Source organism: Adiantum capillus-veneris, chromosome 20, assembly GCF_014529385.1.
Source record: "Adiantum capillus-veneris isolate H3 chromosome 20, ASM1452938v2, whole genome shotgun sequence".
In the NCBI taxonomy this organism is placed as follows: domain Eukaryota; kingdom Viridiplantae; phylum Streptophyta; class Polypodiopsida; order Polypodiales; family Pteridaceae; genus Adiantum; species Adiantum capillus-veneris.
This window is the reverse complement of record NC_140950.1, coordinates 145,314,015-145,331,222: the sequence shown is the minus strand read 5'-3', so window position 1 is coordinate 145,331,222 and position 17,208 is coordinate 145,314,015. Positions and strand designations below refer to the sequence as shown.

General features: G+C 45.4%; 1 protein-coding gene across 1 annotated transcript in view; it reads right to left on the bottom strand.

Moving 5' to 3' along the window:
• Positions 1 to 15,981, bottom strand: part of LOC147433366 (derlin-2-like) — a 36,489-nt gene extending 20,508 nt beyond the window's left edge. The window contains exons 1-2 of the mRNA XM_086492954.1: positions 15,680 to 15,981; positions 15,505 to 15,604 (exon numbers count right to left, since the gene is read on the bottom strand). Coding sequence (XP_086349080.1) covers positions 15,505 to 15,604; positions 15,680 to 15,970 — 391 coding nt within the window. The 5' untranslated portion in view covers positions 15,971 to 15,981. The remainder of the gene's footprint in view (positions 1 to 15,504; positions 15,605 to 15,679) is intronic.
• Positions 15,982 to 17,208: the final 1,227 nt, after the last annotated feature.

Here is a 17,208-nt window from a genome sequence, read left to right as displayed (position 1 = left end):
AAGATGAGTGCTCCGAACTGTGCTCAAGGATTCCTTTTACTTACGAAAGGGAGAGCCTTCCGTTCCCTTAGTGAGAGAGTGCAATGGACACAAACAAAGTGAATGACATTGTGAATGAAAGTGCATGAGACTGAGAGATAGAGAAGAGAATAATTATACGACACCAGAGACGTAAAACCCTCCTCCGAAGGTCCCACTCTCTATGGCGAGAGCGGTCTACTTATGATTGCACAAATCTCTACAATGCTTGGACTTGCCGATGATGTCAACGACGATGAAGACGATGACGAGACGGGCTGAAATCTGGAAATGCTAAGGGTTGAAATCTGCAAATCTTTATCTGCTGACTTCTGACTCTATGGCGATGACGACGATGCAACGACGACGCGCTGAAAACGTAGATGCTGAAATCTTCATTTTCCCGGCTGAAACTGTAAAACTTGCGGAAACTGACCGTGTGGCGAGAAACTGCTGCGAGAAGGTGAGATCTGCGAGGTTCGGGACTTCTTCTGCGATGTCTAAAGGCTGAAAACTGAAAACGTTGATACTTCTTGGTGTTCCGTCGCGGTGAATCTGCAAAACGCTGGGGCTGATCTGCAAATCAAAAACGCTAGGGCTAAAAATGGTTCTGCTGTCGCCGGATGTTCTGCAAATGCAAAACGCTAGGCTGATCTGCTGTGTCGTGTTTTGTGTCCCTGTCGGCGCGGCCCAAAGAAGCAAGCGTTGCAAACCTTTATGAAGTTCAAGTACCGCACGACCCACACATCAGAGTGGGCCGGCGAAGAGTCCCTTCTAGGATTCCTTTTGTTGTTGGCGATCCCCCTCGACGCCGTACAATTCGGTATCAGTACCTCAGTTTGAAAAGGAGGGGATGTCACGTGACACATCCAACCCTGCGTGTCCGTGGACAAGCTACAGCATGATCAGGGTTCAGTTCAGTCAAGTCAGTCTAGAATAGGAAGTGATCTAGCACTTTTGTGAGTCTGTTCGCAGACCGTGCATGTCCAGACGCTTAGATTAGATGGATATCCTCTGGTTGCACACAGCATGACCATCAGATTCCAGTCAGATCCCATCACTAGCATTTTTACAGTGCATAGGCCTATTTTCCCTCTTTTTGACATTTTTCACTTATTATTTTTAAGTGACTTTTGTTGGAAAGTAGGTAGGGCAATTTTGCTAAGTTTGTATATAAGCAAACCTAGCGCTAGCACTTTCTGGCAGAAGAGGCAGCAAGAGCACTCACTCAACAGGCAACTTCTCAGCAGAATCCAAGAGGTGTAGCGTTTTCTGCATCCTCCAGCGCCACATGAAGTACCTGGGCTTGAGCATCAACAAGCTCCGTACGCAGCGTAGGTTGCATATTTTGTTGTTGCACTGGTGGCGCTTGCAAGAATTCCATAAACCTCGGATTCTGCACCAGCTGCGAAAAGACATTCACCGCGACAACTAACTGAGTCTTGAACGCATCATCCTCAAGTTGCCCAGTCATAAAGCCCTGTACTACTGGAGGGAAATTCACGTTGACAGGAGGTACGGACTGACGTGGCCGTGAGCTCTCGCCAATTTCAAAAACCATAGGAATCTCCTGCCTGTCCTTTGAAGAGGAACCCTCTTCCATAATTCCCTTCCCCTTGTCGGCCATAGTGTAATCCCTGCGTTCCTGCACTCTGTGTCTTTACCCAAAACAATCCATGCTCACTCTTTAAGGAAAAAGTGATTGATGTCCCGGCAACGGAAGCATGAAACCGGCCCGTAGGGCGGTAGGCGTTGGCTTTCACCCGAAATTCTTTACTTTAGACACACACACAGAGCACTTTGCAAAGGAGACCTGTAACGGGAATTAACACTTAATCACTCACACGGCTCAGAAACTAGAATGCTCCGAGCAGACACCAACAACCTGTAGGCCCCAAAATTGGCGCCCCTTTCGGTATTTCTTTATTCTTTAGGGGGTAAAGTAAAAAGAAGAGTCCTCGGAATCCTTTGACTGTATCCCACTAGATACCGCCTGTTTTGGCCAAATATCGGCAACATAACAGCCCCTAAACTTGTGCGAAACCAATTCCCCTGCTGGAACTTGCTTCTCCTGGCGTATACCCTCTGATTCCTGCTCAAAAACAGTAAATTCAGCACGCTGTATTTACTGGTTTTTGCCCTGTTTTCAGCCCCAAACAGTCCCCTAACTGTCCTCTGCCAGTGGGGCATGATTCCCAAAGGTTCTGGCGTCCGTATGGCTAAAAAACAGTAAAATTACAGCACATACACAACGCTGATTTTGCACCTGTATGGTGAGGTTATGACCCTCACCAGTGCCTGCTTTGGAGTAGCAGCTAGCTACCCCTGTTCCTCCTCAAGGAGGCTCTTGCATCAGCACAAAAGCATGAACCCACACAGCTGTACATCAGTCAAATGAGGAGCCCTCTTGTGGGGCATCACATAACTGCACGTAGGGGAGAGAGAGAGCAGTGTGTAGTGTGCAGGGCATCACTCCTAGCACCACACTGTACATGAGAGGGAAAGGAAGCACTCCATAGCTCTTAACCTGTGACAAAAGCTGAAATGAGGCCTCTCCCAGCTTAAAAAACAACGCCCATTTTTCTGCAAGGGGAAAGTTCATGAAAAATCGACACTTGGAGCATTTACAAGCATTTGCCCGTTTCGGGTTCGCCACTCAAAAATCTCCTGACCGGTTGCCCAGTTGACTTCGCGGCACAGTTGTAAAATATTCCCCTAGTCACCGGAGGTAATGACACGAGCACATTTCACGGCCCAAAATAGCAGTTCCCTCAATTTTAGGAGATGCTTCCGTTGGGCTCCCACTAGTCTTCTGACCATCTATCCTCATTGGGACCGCATCCAAAAGTGCAATGTGGCCCAACTGTCGGATACTTTTTGTTGGTAGTCCCACCTTGACTTTACGCCTTAATTGAGTTCACTTCCTAGTATCCACCAACTTGCTAAGTGCGACGGGGGAACCTATATGATCTTGCTCTGAGCCTAGACATCCTCTTACCATACGAATTCCAGTGCCAACCACTACCCATCTGCGGGTGAAACTACCGTTCACCTTGGCCATGCAATGTCCGACCGTTTGCTACTTCAAGAAGAGGGTCTCAAAAATAAAACAAAACCCCTTGGAAAGAAACCAACAACTAAAGTTAGCAGTTGCCACGTCCTCGTGACATAGTTAACAGTTGCCACGTCCCCATGACACCCCATTCTTTATGGCGAGAGCGGTCTACTTATGATTGCACAAATCTCTACAATGCTTGGACTTGCCGATGATGTCGACGACGATGAAGACGACGACGAGACAGGCTGAAATCTGGAAATGCTAAGGGCTGAAATCTGCAAATCTTTATTTGCTGACTTCTGACTCTATGTCGATGACAACGATACGACGACGATGCGCTGAAAACGCAGATGCTGAAATCTGCGTTTTCCGGGCTGAAACTGTAAACCTTGCGGAAACTGACCATGCGGCGAGAAACTGTTGCGGGAAGGTGAGATCTGCGAGGTTCGGGACTTCTTCTGCGATGTCTAAAGGCTGAAAACTGAAAACGCTGATGCTTTTTGGTGTTCCGTCGCGGTGAATCTGCAAAACAATGGGGCTGATCTGCAAATCAAAAACGCTAGGGCTGAAAATGGTTCTGCTGTCGCCGGATGTTCTGCTAATGCAAAACGCTAGGCTGATCTATTGTGTCGTGTTGACGCCGGGCTGATCTGCTGTGCACAAATCGCCGTGGTTGGTCTGTATATGAAAAACGCTAGGGTTGTCCTGCTGACGCAGAAAACGCTACGTCTCTTGGATTCTGTTGAGAAGTTGCATGTTGAGCGAGTACTCCTGCTCCCTCTTCTGCCAGAAAGTGCTAGCGCTAGGTTTGCTTATATACAAACTTAGCAAAATTGCCCTACCTACTTTCCAACAAAGGTCACTTAAAAATAATAAGTGAAAAATGTCAAAAACAGGAAAATAGGCCTATGCACTGTAAAAATGCTACTGATGGGATCTGATTGGAATCTAATGGTCATGCTGTGTGCAACCAGAGGATATCCATCTAATCTAAGCGTCTGGACATGCACGGTCTGCGAACAGACTCATAAAAGTGCCAGATCAATTCCTATTCTAGACTGACTTGACTGAACTGAACCCTGATCATGTTGTAGCTTGTCCACGGACACATAGGGTTGGATGTGTCACGTGACATCCCCTCCTTTTCAAAGTGAGGTACTGGTACCAAACTGTACGGCGTCGAGGGAGATCGCCAACAGCAAAAGGAATCCTGCAAGGGACTCTTCGCCGGCCCACTGTGATGTGTGGGTCGTGCGGTACTTGAACTTCATAAAGGTCTGCAACGCTTGCTTCTTTGGGCCACGCCGAGAGGGAAGTCTTTTGTGGCTCCTTCGACTTCAACTTCGTCTAAAGTCCTGCTTCTTTCTTCTTCAAGAATCTCCATGGCTGAAAATTCCTGAAACCATTTCCAACAAAAAACCATAAACATACCTATTCCATGTAAAGTGACTGGAAAAAACCTTGTCTTCCTAAAACACTGTGCATGCAACTTAGATGAATAAATAGACGGAGTGCCAAACCGTTCACCACACACACGCAAACAATGAGATCGAATCTTTCTCTTCTCATCTAAAGCAATCAACTGTGGCAATTCACAACGGAAATGCCCATGCTTGGTGCTCATACTTTCTTGTGCTCGTTCTACAATTGTGTCGTGCCAAGGAAGAGACATGGAATGTGACTTCCTTGAATGCATACTTTTTAGCTTTTCATGAACAATCCGCATACATCCGTGCTCATTGAGGAGTGAAACGTGCTCAACGTACAATATGTCATGCCTAGGAAAAGGGATCACATAAAGACGCTGACGAAAATACAGGAAACGATCACGAATGAAACACTCGAACAATGCGTGCGTACTAATCATGCAAACACATAATACTTCCTGTGAGGATTCTTTGGACCTAGACTCGAGAGACAAGATCGGTTCTTCGTGTTGGATCGAGTCTTCCTGTAAGGGTTCTGTGGACCTCGACTCAAGAGCCAAGATCGGTTCTTCGTGATTGATCGAATCTGCAATGAGGTTAGCTTCACTAGAGAAAGTATCAACTAACACATCATCCTTGTGAACAATCACATCATCTTCACGCAAATCATCATGCTTGTGAGAAATCACATCTTGATCATCATGCAAAGCATCATGCTCGTGAGATATCACATCTTGATCGTGCAAATCATCATGCTTATCATTGTCATTCAAATCATCATCATGCACATCATGTGTGTCATGCTTTGGGGAAGAAGAGACTGAGAGAGCCTCCTTTTCCCGAATCTCTTGCATCTGTGCCTGAACTTGAGAAAAGAGTCGCAAGAATTCTTTCATGTGTTGGTCGCTCTTTTCTTTGATGGCTTTGTTCTCGCGATCAAATTTTGCTTATCTTGCTTTGTTTTCTACTTGTCTTGCTTTGTTTTCACGATCCAAATTGGCTTATCGTTCTTTGGCTTCCAAGCGTGCTTGCTCGCTCACGCGCTATGACTGCCATTCTTTCTTGGTGTTCGCGCTCTATTTCTGCTTTTCTTTCTGCTCTTCTTGCTTCGCGTTCTAACTTCCTTTCCATAAACATCTGGTCCAAAGCCTCCATAGGAGTTAGTACAATCCTTGACGTAGATGCGGAAGGGGGAGAGTCGGAAAAACCTCCTGGTGGGGAAAATTCTTCTTCGCCTCTCTCATGCTCATCACCTCCAAGCGAAGTAGCCATTCCGCTATACACTGAAGTCGTGGGTTCTTGTGGGTTCTTGTGGTCTTGGGTTCTTAAGTTCACGAGGAACTTGGGTTCTTGGGGGTCTTGGTTCTTGGGGTTCTTGCGGTTCTTCTTTCGCTTGCAATCTGTGTTAGAGAAGGATCTTCTCTTCACCCGTGTTCCCCTTTTTTTCCGCGGGCACACCCCTTGACGGCCTTGCGCTCACACCAAGGTTGCTTTTTCCCACCTCACGTCGATTGGCCGGCCGCTAAGTGCACGGTCCGCTCTCAATGAGTAAAAAGAGGCACAAGGGGAGGCTAGACAAGCCCTTCTTTCTTGGGATTCTTGTCACTCTTCAAAAAAAAGATTAGGAATCGACACGCCCAAGCGAACTTGGGTTCGTGCGACCTCAACAAGCAAAAAAAATTCTTGTGATTCTTGTGGTTCTTTCCTTGAGTGATACAGAACACTGCCAAAGCTCTGATACCAATGTAAGGTGCAGCGGAATGAATGTTTGAACTTTGTCAAGATGAGTGCTCCGAACTGTGCTCTAGGATCCTTTTACTTATGGAAGGGAGAGCGTTCCGTTCCCTTAGTGAGAGAGTGCAATGGACACAAACAAAGTGAATGACACTGTGAATGAACGTGCATGAGACTGAGAGATAGAGAAGAGAATACAACACCAGAGATGTTGTAAAACCCTACTCCGAAGGCCCCACTCTATGGCGAGAGTGGTCTACTTATGATTGCACAAATCTCTACAATGCTTGGACTTGCCGATGATGTCGCTGACGATGAAGACGACGACGAGACGGGCTGAAATCTGGAAATGCTAAGGGTTGAAATCTGCAAATCTTTATCTGCTGCTTCTGACTCTATGTCAATGACGACGGCGATGACGACGATGCAACGCCGACGCGCTGAAAACGCAGATGCTGAAATCTGCGTTTTCCGGGCTGAAACTGTAAACCTTGCGGAAACTGACCGTGTGGCGAGAAACTGCTGCGAGAAGGTGAGATCTGCGAGGTTCGGGACTTTCTTCTGCGATGTCTAAAGGCTGAAAACTGAAAACGCTGATACTTCTTGGTGTTCCATCGCGGTGAATCTGCAAAACGCTGGGCCTGATCTGCAAATCAAAAACGCTAGGGCTAAAAATGGTTCTGCTGTCGCCGGATGTTCCACCGGGCTGATCTGCTGTGCAAAAATCGTCGTGGCTGGTCTGTAGATGAAAAACGCTAGGGCTGTCCTGCTGATGCAGAAAATGCTACGCCTCTTGGATTCTGCTGAGAAGTTGCCTATTGAGCGAGTGCTCCTGCTGCCTCTTCTGCCAGAAAGTGCTAGCGCTAGGTTTGCTTATATACAAACTTAGCAAAATTGCCCTACCTGCTTTCCAACAAAAGTCACTTAAAAATAATAAGTGAAAAATGTCAAAAATAGGGAAAATAGGCCTATTCACTGTAAAAATGCTACTGATGGGATCTGACTGGAATCTGATGGTCATGTTGTGTGCAACCAGAGGATATCCATCTAATCTAAGTGTCTTGACATGCACGGTTTGTGAACAGACTCAAAGAAGTGCCAGATCACTTCCTATTCTAGACTGACTTGACTGAACTGCACCCTGATCATGCTGTAGCTTGTCCACGGACACATAGGGTTGGATGTGTCACGTGACACAGAGCGTTGCGTTGTCGATGCAAGTAAAGAGGCTGTATGGTTATCTCGCTTGGTCAGAAATCTTGGCATTGATGAGACTCCAGCGATATATTGTGATAGTCAGAGTGCTCTTACATTGGCAAGGAATCCCGTGTTTCACTCCAAATGGAAACACATTGAAGTTAGGTATTATCTCGTGAGAGATTTCTTGGCCAAAAAGCTCATTGATTTGGTCAAGGTACACATTGACGACACCCCAGCAAATGCTTTGACGAAACTTGAAAGGCTTAGCTTTGGAGCGGTTTACACATTGCAGTGAGTTGATGGGTATAGGTTGAAGCCACTAGATTGCTTCACGGTTGTACATACCAGGTCATTTGGTTGCGTTGGCCTTCAAGTGAGAGTTTGTTGGGATTCAGGCCAACTGGCCGGACATCCCACTTACTACTAACCCATCTACTAACTTAACCACATATACACTTATTCTTTAATAAAAAGTGAATAAGGAGCTGCGACAGGATAACGTTGTTGTGCGCTCCACCCAACAGTAGGTCTCTCTCTCTCTCAACTCTCACACTTGCACTCGCACACGCTTCCTGCGGCACCTTCACTTGACTAGTCTCGATAGCGCTTTCGACGTGCTCGGTTGAAACCGGCCTGTGGGGCGGTGGGCTTTGGCTTTCACCCGAAATTCTTTACTTTAGACACACACACAGAGCACTTTACAAAGGTAACCTACGACAAGAATTAGCACTTGAGCACACACACGGCTTGGAAGCTAGAATGCCCCGAGCAGATGCCGACAACTTGTAGGCCCGAAAATTGGCCCCCCTTTCGGTATTTCTTTATACTTTAAGAGAGTAAACAACAAAGTAGAGTCCTGGAAATTCTTTACCTGTATCCAGCTAGATACCACCTGTTTTGACAAAATTTCCGCAACATAACAGCCCCAAAACTTGCCCAAAACCAATTCCCTTGCTGGAACTCACGTCCACTGGCATAAACCCCCGATTTCTGCCCAAAAACAGTAAATTCAGGTTGCTGTATTTACTGGTTTTTGCCCTGTTTTCAGCCCTAAACTGCCCTCTAGCCGTGGGGCACTATTCCCAAGGCCGTATGGCTGCAAAACAATAAAAATACAGCGCTGAAATCGCACCTATACGGTGAGGTTATCACCCTCACCGGTGCAGCAATCAGCTACTCCTGTTCCTGCTCAGGGAGGCTCTTGCGTAACCACACAGCTATACATGAGTCAAATGAAGAGCGCTCTTGTGGGGCATCACATTACTGCACGTAGTGAAGAAGAGAGCAGTGTGAGGTGTGCAGGACATGACTTCTTGCACCACACTGTACATGAGAGGGAAAGCTTGCAGTCAATAGCTCTTGACCTGTGACAGACAACAAATGAGTCCTCTCCAAGCTTAAAAATCAGCGCCCATTTTTCTGCAAGAGGAAAGTGCAAATTGTGCCGGCGCGTTTATAAGTAATTTCCCGTTTCAAGGTTGCCGCTTAAAAATATCCCAACTGGTTGCCCAGTTGACTTTGTGGCACAGTTCTAAAATGTTCCCCTTGTTGTTCCAGAGGTAATATAAAGGCAGGAAGCCTAAACCCACGGTAGGTCTAATGCCAGATATGGTGGGTGGTAGGCCAAGTTCAAATGACAGTGAACTATGCAAAGCGTGGGGTAAAGTCAATCACCGGACAACACTTATCTTCTTTGATCCAGGTGCTAAAGCAAACTTTATCTCACCAGAGTTGGCCATCAAGCGGACATCAAAGCTGAAGAGATTTGGTACATGTCGTGGCCACTCAGAGTGTGTTACGCCTATCATTAGAAAGTTGTGTCTCCATATTCAGTCATATGTGGACACGGAGGAATTTTATATCATGCCACTGGAATGGTGCGATGCGCTGTTGGGAATCCCGTGGATGTTCCGTATACATGGAGTGCTTGATGTCTTCAACAAGAAGATCACCCTTCCGCATAGGGGCAAAACTCACATCCTAGATGTAACGTTCAAAGGAGAGTCTGACCCTACTATATATGCTTTGGCTATCACTTCTGTAATTAAGAATCATCTTTGTGTTGTCACGTGCGCACTTCACTTGCGCTACGTGGACATGTTCTGCTACAGTCTAGCATGAGTCATTAGCTTAGGGCTGAGCCTGGCACCTTTATGAGCCTCTAGCAGGACATGCATGTCCATGCCAGTCATAATGCAAGGCCAGTCATAGTTGCATTACCCTCTCTTGTGTAAGACAACATTTCATCATGCAAGCATTTTACCGCGTGAACCACCTCTTATAGGTCATTTATTAATAAGTGACTTTTCATTTACAGGTAGGGCAAATGGCTAAAGGAACTATAAAAGAAACCCATTGGGCACTCAATAGAAGCAGAAGAACAAGGGACACAAGGAGGCAAGCACCTAGCATCATGCAGCACCTCAGGGGCCCAACGTTTTCTCAAGACAAGATGAGCGTTTTCAACCAGCATTTCATATCACACCAACATGTTTTGATTCACCCTCAGATCAGATTCTGCGTTTTCAGATTTCAGATCAGATCAGCGTTTTCAGATTTCAGCCTTGTCGTCGTTGTCAAGTACCACAACATCAGTACCCATTACCATCAGTACCTCAGCATTTAGCATCATTGTACCAACATTGTGCAAGAATATAGGAAGTACTTGCTCTGGCAACAGAGCAAGGGGGCCCTTGAGGGTTTGGGACCCAACATCCCTCTTTTCTCTCTCTTGTCTCTTTCTTTCTTTCAATTCAGTTCAGTCTTTCAAGTGAAGTAAAGTGTCCCTTGTGTTTGTGCGGGGTACTAGATCCGAGCTAAATCCATAAACATTCTCCGTTGCACCTGACATTGGTATCACACCTCAACTCTTTGGAAGTGTTCGGAATCATCACTCAAGGAAAGAACCACAAGAAAAAAAAAATTGCTTCTTGTGGTTGCACGTAACCCAAGATCACTTGGGCGTGTCGATCCCTAATCTGTGTTTTTGAAGAGTGGCAGGTAACCCAAGAAAGAAGGGCTTGTCCAGCATTCCCTCGTTCCTCTTTTCCACTCATTGAGAGCGGACCTTGCACTTAGGGGCAAGCCAATCAACGTGAGGTGGGAAAAAGCAACCTTGGTGTGAGCGCAAGGCCGTCAAGGGGTGCACCTACAGGAAGGAGTTGAGCTTGGATAAGAGAAAAGCCTTCTTACACACAAATTGCAAGTCAAGAACCCAAGAACCAAAGCACCATTAAGAACCCAAGGAACCTCTCCCGATTTATTTTCCTGACAGAATCTTTGAGTCCCGATCATGGACTTATTAGCTCCCATCTTCATTGCCATGTCTTTGAAGGAAGATCGACATCGGACACACGACAACCCAAATCTTGACTACCAAGATCTACTAGCCTTGTATGTGGATATGGAAGGACTTGGAGACAGGATCCCTAACCCTCTTTTGCATTCGCATTCGCATTTGCATGTAGCGTGCATCCACTTCCATGGACAAGAAACCCTTGGAAATACCTCCGAGCACCCTTACCTTTCAGCTTCACCCGTAATGTTTTCATGACAAGACTATTCGAGTGGTCGTACTTGCTCGCAAGGTAGAGTCAGCAAGAAGGCTGGTATTCTGCGACAGTAGTAAGGCTACCTCATCCACATGCATCAAAAGCAGTCAGCACCAAAAGTACAGTTGAAGTTTAGCAGTTGTGTCTCACCTTTAACAGGGGGATGTCACGTACGCACTTCACTTGCGCTACGTGGACATGTTCTGCTACAGTCTAGCATGAGTCATTAGCTGAGGACTGAGTCTGACACCTTTGTGAGCCTCTAGCAGGACATGCATGTCCACCCTCTCTTACGCAGGACAGCATTTCATCATGCAGGCGTGAACCACCTCTTATAGGCCATTTATTAATAAGTGACTTTTCATTTATCCTTGTTCGAATGTAGGTAGGGCAAATGGCTAAAGGAACTATAAAAGAAACCCATTGGGCACTCAACAGAAGCAGAAGAAGCAGGGACACAAGGAGACAGGCACCCAGCAATCATGCAGCACCTCAGGGACCCAAGGTTTCCTCAGGACAAGATTAGCGTTTTCAGCCAACATCACCAGCATTTCAGATCAAACCATCGTTTTCTGGTTCAGCCTCAGATCAGATTCAGTGTTTTCAGATTTCAGATCAGATCAACATTTTCAGATTTCAGCCTTGACATCGTCGTCGTTGTCAACACCATCGTCGTCGTCGACATCGTCATCATCATAGCATCAGTACCTCAGCATTTAGCATCATTGTACCAGCATTGTGCAAAAATAAAGAAAGTACTTGCTCTAGCAACAGAGCAAGGGGACCCTTGAGGGTTTGGGAGCCGACATCCCTGTGTCGTCTCTTTTCTCTCTCTTGTCTCTTTCTTTCTTTCAATTTAGTTCAGTCTTTCAAGTAAAGTAACGTGTCTCTTATGTTTGTGCGGAGTACTAGATCAGTACTAGATCCGAGCTAAATAAAGTTGCACCTGACATCTGCGTACTTGATTTTTGCACGTGATGTTTCAGATAATGGTCAGTCAAATTTATATGTGTTAGATGCAAGAGTTAGTAGTGACTGTTTTTCTGATTCATTACCGTCTCGGTTGCTGCCGGAGAAGCCCGAGGATCATGCGATAGATTTGGTGCCAGGTTGTAGCCCACCAAATAGGCCTCCCTACAGGGTTAACGCCACTTAGCATAAAGAGATTATCGACCAAGTAGAGGAGCTGTTAGAGAAAGGGCTGATTCAACCTAGTTCTTTACCCTTTTGCTCCCCAGTGCTTCTAGTGCAAAAGAATGATGGCTCTTGGCGCATGTGTATTGATTACCGTGCGTTGAATAAAAATACCATCAAGAACGTTGGAAGCACTACCCGTTAGGTGCTGATTTTGTTCTTCAAACAGATCATCAGACCTTGCTATACTTCTTGACACAGTCAAGTTATCCGAAAAGCATATGCGATGGGCAAACATTTTTTCTATGTTTCAAGTCGGATTTTGCATGTAAAAGGCAAGAAAAATGTTGTGGCTGATGCGTTGTCAACAAAGCCACAAATTTCAGCTGTGTCAATTCCTCATCATCATGAGCTTGATGACATGAAGGAACAACATGCTACTGATGAAGATTTTGCAAGGATCTTTGAACAGTTGCAAGATGGATAACGCAATGAGCACTACCTCCTCAAGGAAGGTTTTATGATGATGCATGGCAAACTATGTGTCACTAGGCCATTACGACATAAGGCTATGGTAGAAAGCCATGTCCCACCATATGCAGGGCATCGTGGTATAGATGCGACAATAAAAGCGATCTTGACATTCTTTTATTGGCCTACTTTGAGGAGAGATGTGGATGCCTTGGTGCGAGCATGAGTGATTTGCCAAAAGGTGAAGTTTGACAGGCAAAAGGCAACAAGGTTATTACAGCCACTGCCTATTCCAGATAAGCCATGGGAAAGCATTGCTATGGATTTTATCTTTGATCTCCCAAGAACGCCGACAGGGAATGATGGTATATGGACCATTATTTGCAGGTTCAACAAGCAGGCCCATTTTATTCCTGTCAGGAAGAAGATAAAAGCTGACTAGATGGCACGGTTGTGTATGTACAATGTGTTCAAGTACCATGGTATGCCACAGTTTATTGTCAGTGATAGTGATCCTCATATGACAAGCCTGTTTTGGAGAGGCTTATTTGAAAACATGGGCACCACGCTCAAGTTTCATCCACAAACTAATGGGCAGTCAGAAGAGGCTAATTCTCTTGTTTTAGATCTACTGAAATGTGTGCTAGATAATAAGGGCAAGTGGGAACAGTATCTACCCATGCTTTAGTATGCATACAACAATACAGTGCATTCGTCAATAGGCAAGGCGCTTTTTGAGATTGTTGAGGGTGGCAAAAAGGTTCCTTCCATTTTGCACACAGAGGACAATTTACGAAGTAGATCAATATGTTGAGAATATGGATGAAATGTATAAGAAGATCAAGCTTGCCTTGGAGAAGACTAAGGCAAAGAGTTTTTGATCGTCACGGACGTGAATTGTTGTTTTCATCGGGTGATTGGGTACTTTTACGGTTTGAAAGGGCAAGGTTAAAGAAGATGAAGGGCAAGGAAAGGTTGTTTCCAAAGCTCAGCATGCGTTACTATGGACCTTTTCAGAAGATCAACGATGTTGCTTATAGGCTGAAATTGCCTGATACTTGGAAGATTGTGTTTCACGTGAGTCTTCTAAGACCCTTTTTGGGTAATGTGCCAGAAGATATGTCAAATGAAGATCAGCCAAAAGTTGAGGAACTTGATGAGATCTGGGTACCTGAGCAGATTTTGGCACATAAGGAAGAAAAGTTAAGGGATAGGTTACAAGACGCTATTTGGTGAAGTTCAAGAACTATCCACCTATGGATGCAAAGTGGATGGAAGAGAGTGAACTTTTGGAGTCTTGATTCATCTCACATCGAGTGTGCCCTCTCGCGACCATCTGCAAGCCACATCAAGCCAGACCTCGTTGATGCATTCAATAGAGACGCTTCATCTTGAAGAGTTATCGGTGGAACATCATCCATCAAGTCGAGTTGAGTCTTACATTGAGGTATAATGCATGGCAATGGTGTACATAAGAGGGTTGGTTGAGGCCCCATTGGTGTGTCTTTTCTCCCCCCTCTATCGCCTCAAGTATCATGAATAACACAAAGTATTATCTCTTACATCTCTCTGACTCTCTCTCAAGTATCATGAATAACACAAAATTGACAGGTTGCAGAGTGCTGTTTTCAGAGGATACGAGTAGTGGCATTTGTGGGAGGACCTGTGTCACTGGAGGCTTTGGGCTTGGGAGAGCTGCCCTCTGGCACAAGTGTAGTGGGACCCTGGAGAGTGGTTTTGGAGAGACCCCTTCTTTTCAGCCGACCACCCTGGGATCCCTTTCTTTCAGTACCGGCAGCACAGAGAGAGGCTCGTCTTGCTGCAACACTTCATCGGCAAGAGAAGGGTCTCACAGCTGAGTTCTTGTCAGGCTTTTGGGAGTGGTTGTGGGACTCTAGACAGCCAAGATGAGTCACTTTGTTCCAGTGGCGTTGCACACAAAGCTCACAGCAATGGGGGGCTGGTTGGTCCAGGGTGCGCCCAAATGGCACTACCGGCCAGCCTCATTGTACATATTTCGTTTACTCACTGGGAGAGTCTCCCCATGCTTTTGATGTAGCCCTCTCTAGTAGAGGTAGTTTGTAGCCCTATGGGCAGTTTTATTAACTAATGGAAGGATCTTTTTCTCGGGAAAAAAACAATAACACAAAGTTGCATTCATTAGCACAAAGAAAGAACAAAGGATTGTGAAAGTTCTCGATTCTACCTATGCTCGCAATGCCACTCCATCTAACAACGGGCGGACAAACCACAACCAAGAGCCAATGCACATGAGATGAGAAGCCTATAAGCAGGACAAAAGCAATTTCGACCGATCAACCACAAGGGGCATCGTGGCGGAAGGAGTGTAGAGGCAGTTGCGACATTCAACAACAAGGTAGAGCATGATACAAAGGTCAAACAATACGAAGGTCAAACAAGTGCCTTTGAAGAGTCTTACAAGCAAAGTCCTCTTGAAAAGGGGCTAAATATCCAACCACAATCTAATTTCAACGTCGAGGGTACCAGCCTAGTGCATGCATGAAACAATACCTACAATGGTGACATCAGCACTGACTTTGGCATAAGCACGTACAAAAACTAGCAGACTTATATTTTCCTGTGTGTTAAACAGACCGTCTTTCTTACATTGCCATCATTGGTAGAAAAATGCCAACTTTACAGCATCCAGCAAAAAGCACATTTCATACAAACACCAAACAGTTTAGCATGCTTTTGCGGAATTTATTGTCCACATGAAATGGAATCTACGCTCCAAAATCATCATTGTCATCATATGCAATATCCCTTCCAAACAGCTAGTTTACATTGACCTCCCCCTCTCAAGCACTCGAGCACAATAGTGATTCCTTCCTCAACTATTCCAGCACTTTTTCTGCAAAGGTTAACAATTAAACTTTGTACACCTTACCAAGCTTGCCAAAATAGAAAAAATTTGTAAACAGTCTCCAGTACTGAAAATGCCGAATGACCTTCTCAGAGTTGAGATATATGTGATAAGGAGATATCACCTGCAGAAAATTACAACGTGTTAATACCGCAATTGCTTCTACACCAAAACAAAGCAGGGAAAAAGAAGGGCCTACATCCAGGGCGCAGCCAACAGTGGTAAGAACAGAAAGGGTAAGGTAGGAGCGAGTGATGAGAGGCATTTGCTTGTACCAATCTTCCACAAGCTGAGCCATGGATCGCACCCAGTCTCTCAGATCACGAATGCTCAGCTTGTTCTCTCTCTCTCTCTCTCTCTCTCTCTCTCTCTCTCTCTCTCTCTCTCTCTCTCTCTGTGTGTGTGTGTGTGTGTGTGTGTGTGTCGCGGTGCGCCCAAGCGCAGCTTCCACTCTAGGGGCTTCGAGTGGCGTCACAAACATCTCTTTCATACACGTTAGATTTGTGGACGGTTGCCTGAGCAAAGTTATGATCGAAAACTAAGAGAGCTTCCACGCGGTGAGTTTGCAAACTCACGTGGCCTATAAAAAGTAAAATAAAGTTCACTTTCTCTTCTATAACTAGAGTGCTTCGTTAGCTATGTTCCATCGAATTGAGATTGAATAAAATATTGGAAACTGAGAGAGTGAGAGAGAGAGAGAGATTTCATGAAAGATAGTTAGATTTTTTTACATGAGAGTGTTTGGGATACCGATCGTCGTGGTTTAGTGGTGTACTTCCACATAAATTGGTTACCGATTGTAGTGCTTCAGAGGGGTACCTCGCCAAAAACCACAAGGAGTTTTGTCAAGCTCAATGTTCATGATCATACAAGATGTCAATGTTATTAATTGTTTGTTGTTCCATTTTTATGTTTTTAAAAAAAAGAAAACATGCAAGTTTTCTTGCATGGGAGAGTTTGCACAGTCCTCCCCAATTTTTATAATACGAGAGAACGTGCCATTCCCACGGCAGCGTGCAATTTTTAGTGTGTTCATTAACTGCATTCTCAGTGTCAAATCATAAAATGATAATGCTTACTCACCGCGCGATTGAATGTCTATCGCCAATGGACTTCCTTGCGTCAACGATGTTGGACATCTCCTGCACTTAACCCGCTGCAAGAGACGACATCCCAGGGAGGATACCCTTCCAGAAGATTTTGTTATATTGTGAGAATGCCACATTTTGTATCCATATCGATCAAACCACCACCAAGCATAAAATCGTACTCCCAACAAACGTTGACTAGCGATCATATCGTGAATTCTAATATCTATGGTTGTGTACGTGATTGCGTCTGCTGACCCGCATGCCTTCTAGATTCCTGTGTAGGCGTAGTTGATTGCGTCTGGATAGAGACCCTCCTGCGATCTTGTGGCGGGTTCAGCACAAGAAGCTTGCATAAGGTCAATAGCCTTCAAGGTGCAAGCATAGGTGAATGCATTTGTAGAAACGCCTTCCATTTGCATCTGCTTCATGTTGTGTGTATTATGGGGAAAGTGCATTGCAATGCTTTGCATCCACTGAAAATATCCTAGAGCTTTCTAGCCCAGCTCTTGTTGCACACATCCCACAATCAGTGCATTCAAAGAGGCGACATTCCTAGCAAGAAGCTCCTCGAGGACTTTTTGTGCTTTGTCAAGCGCACCACATCTGGCATACATATCGCCCAAGGCATTGCCAAGCA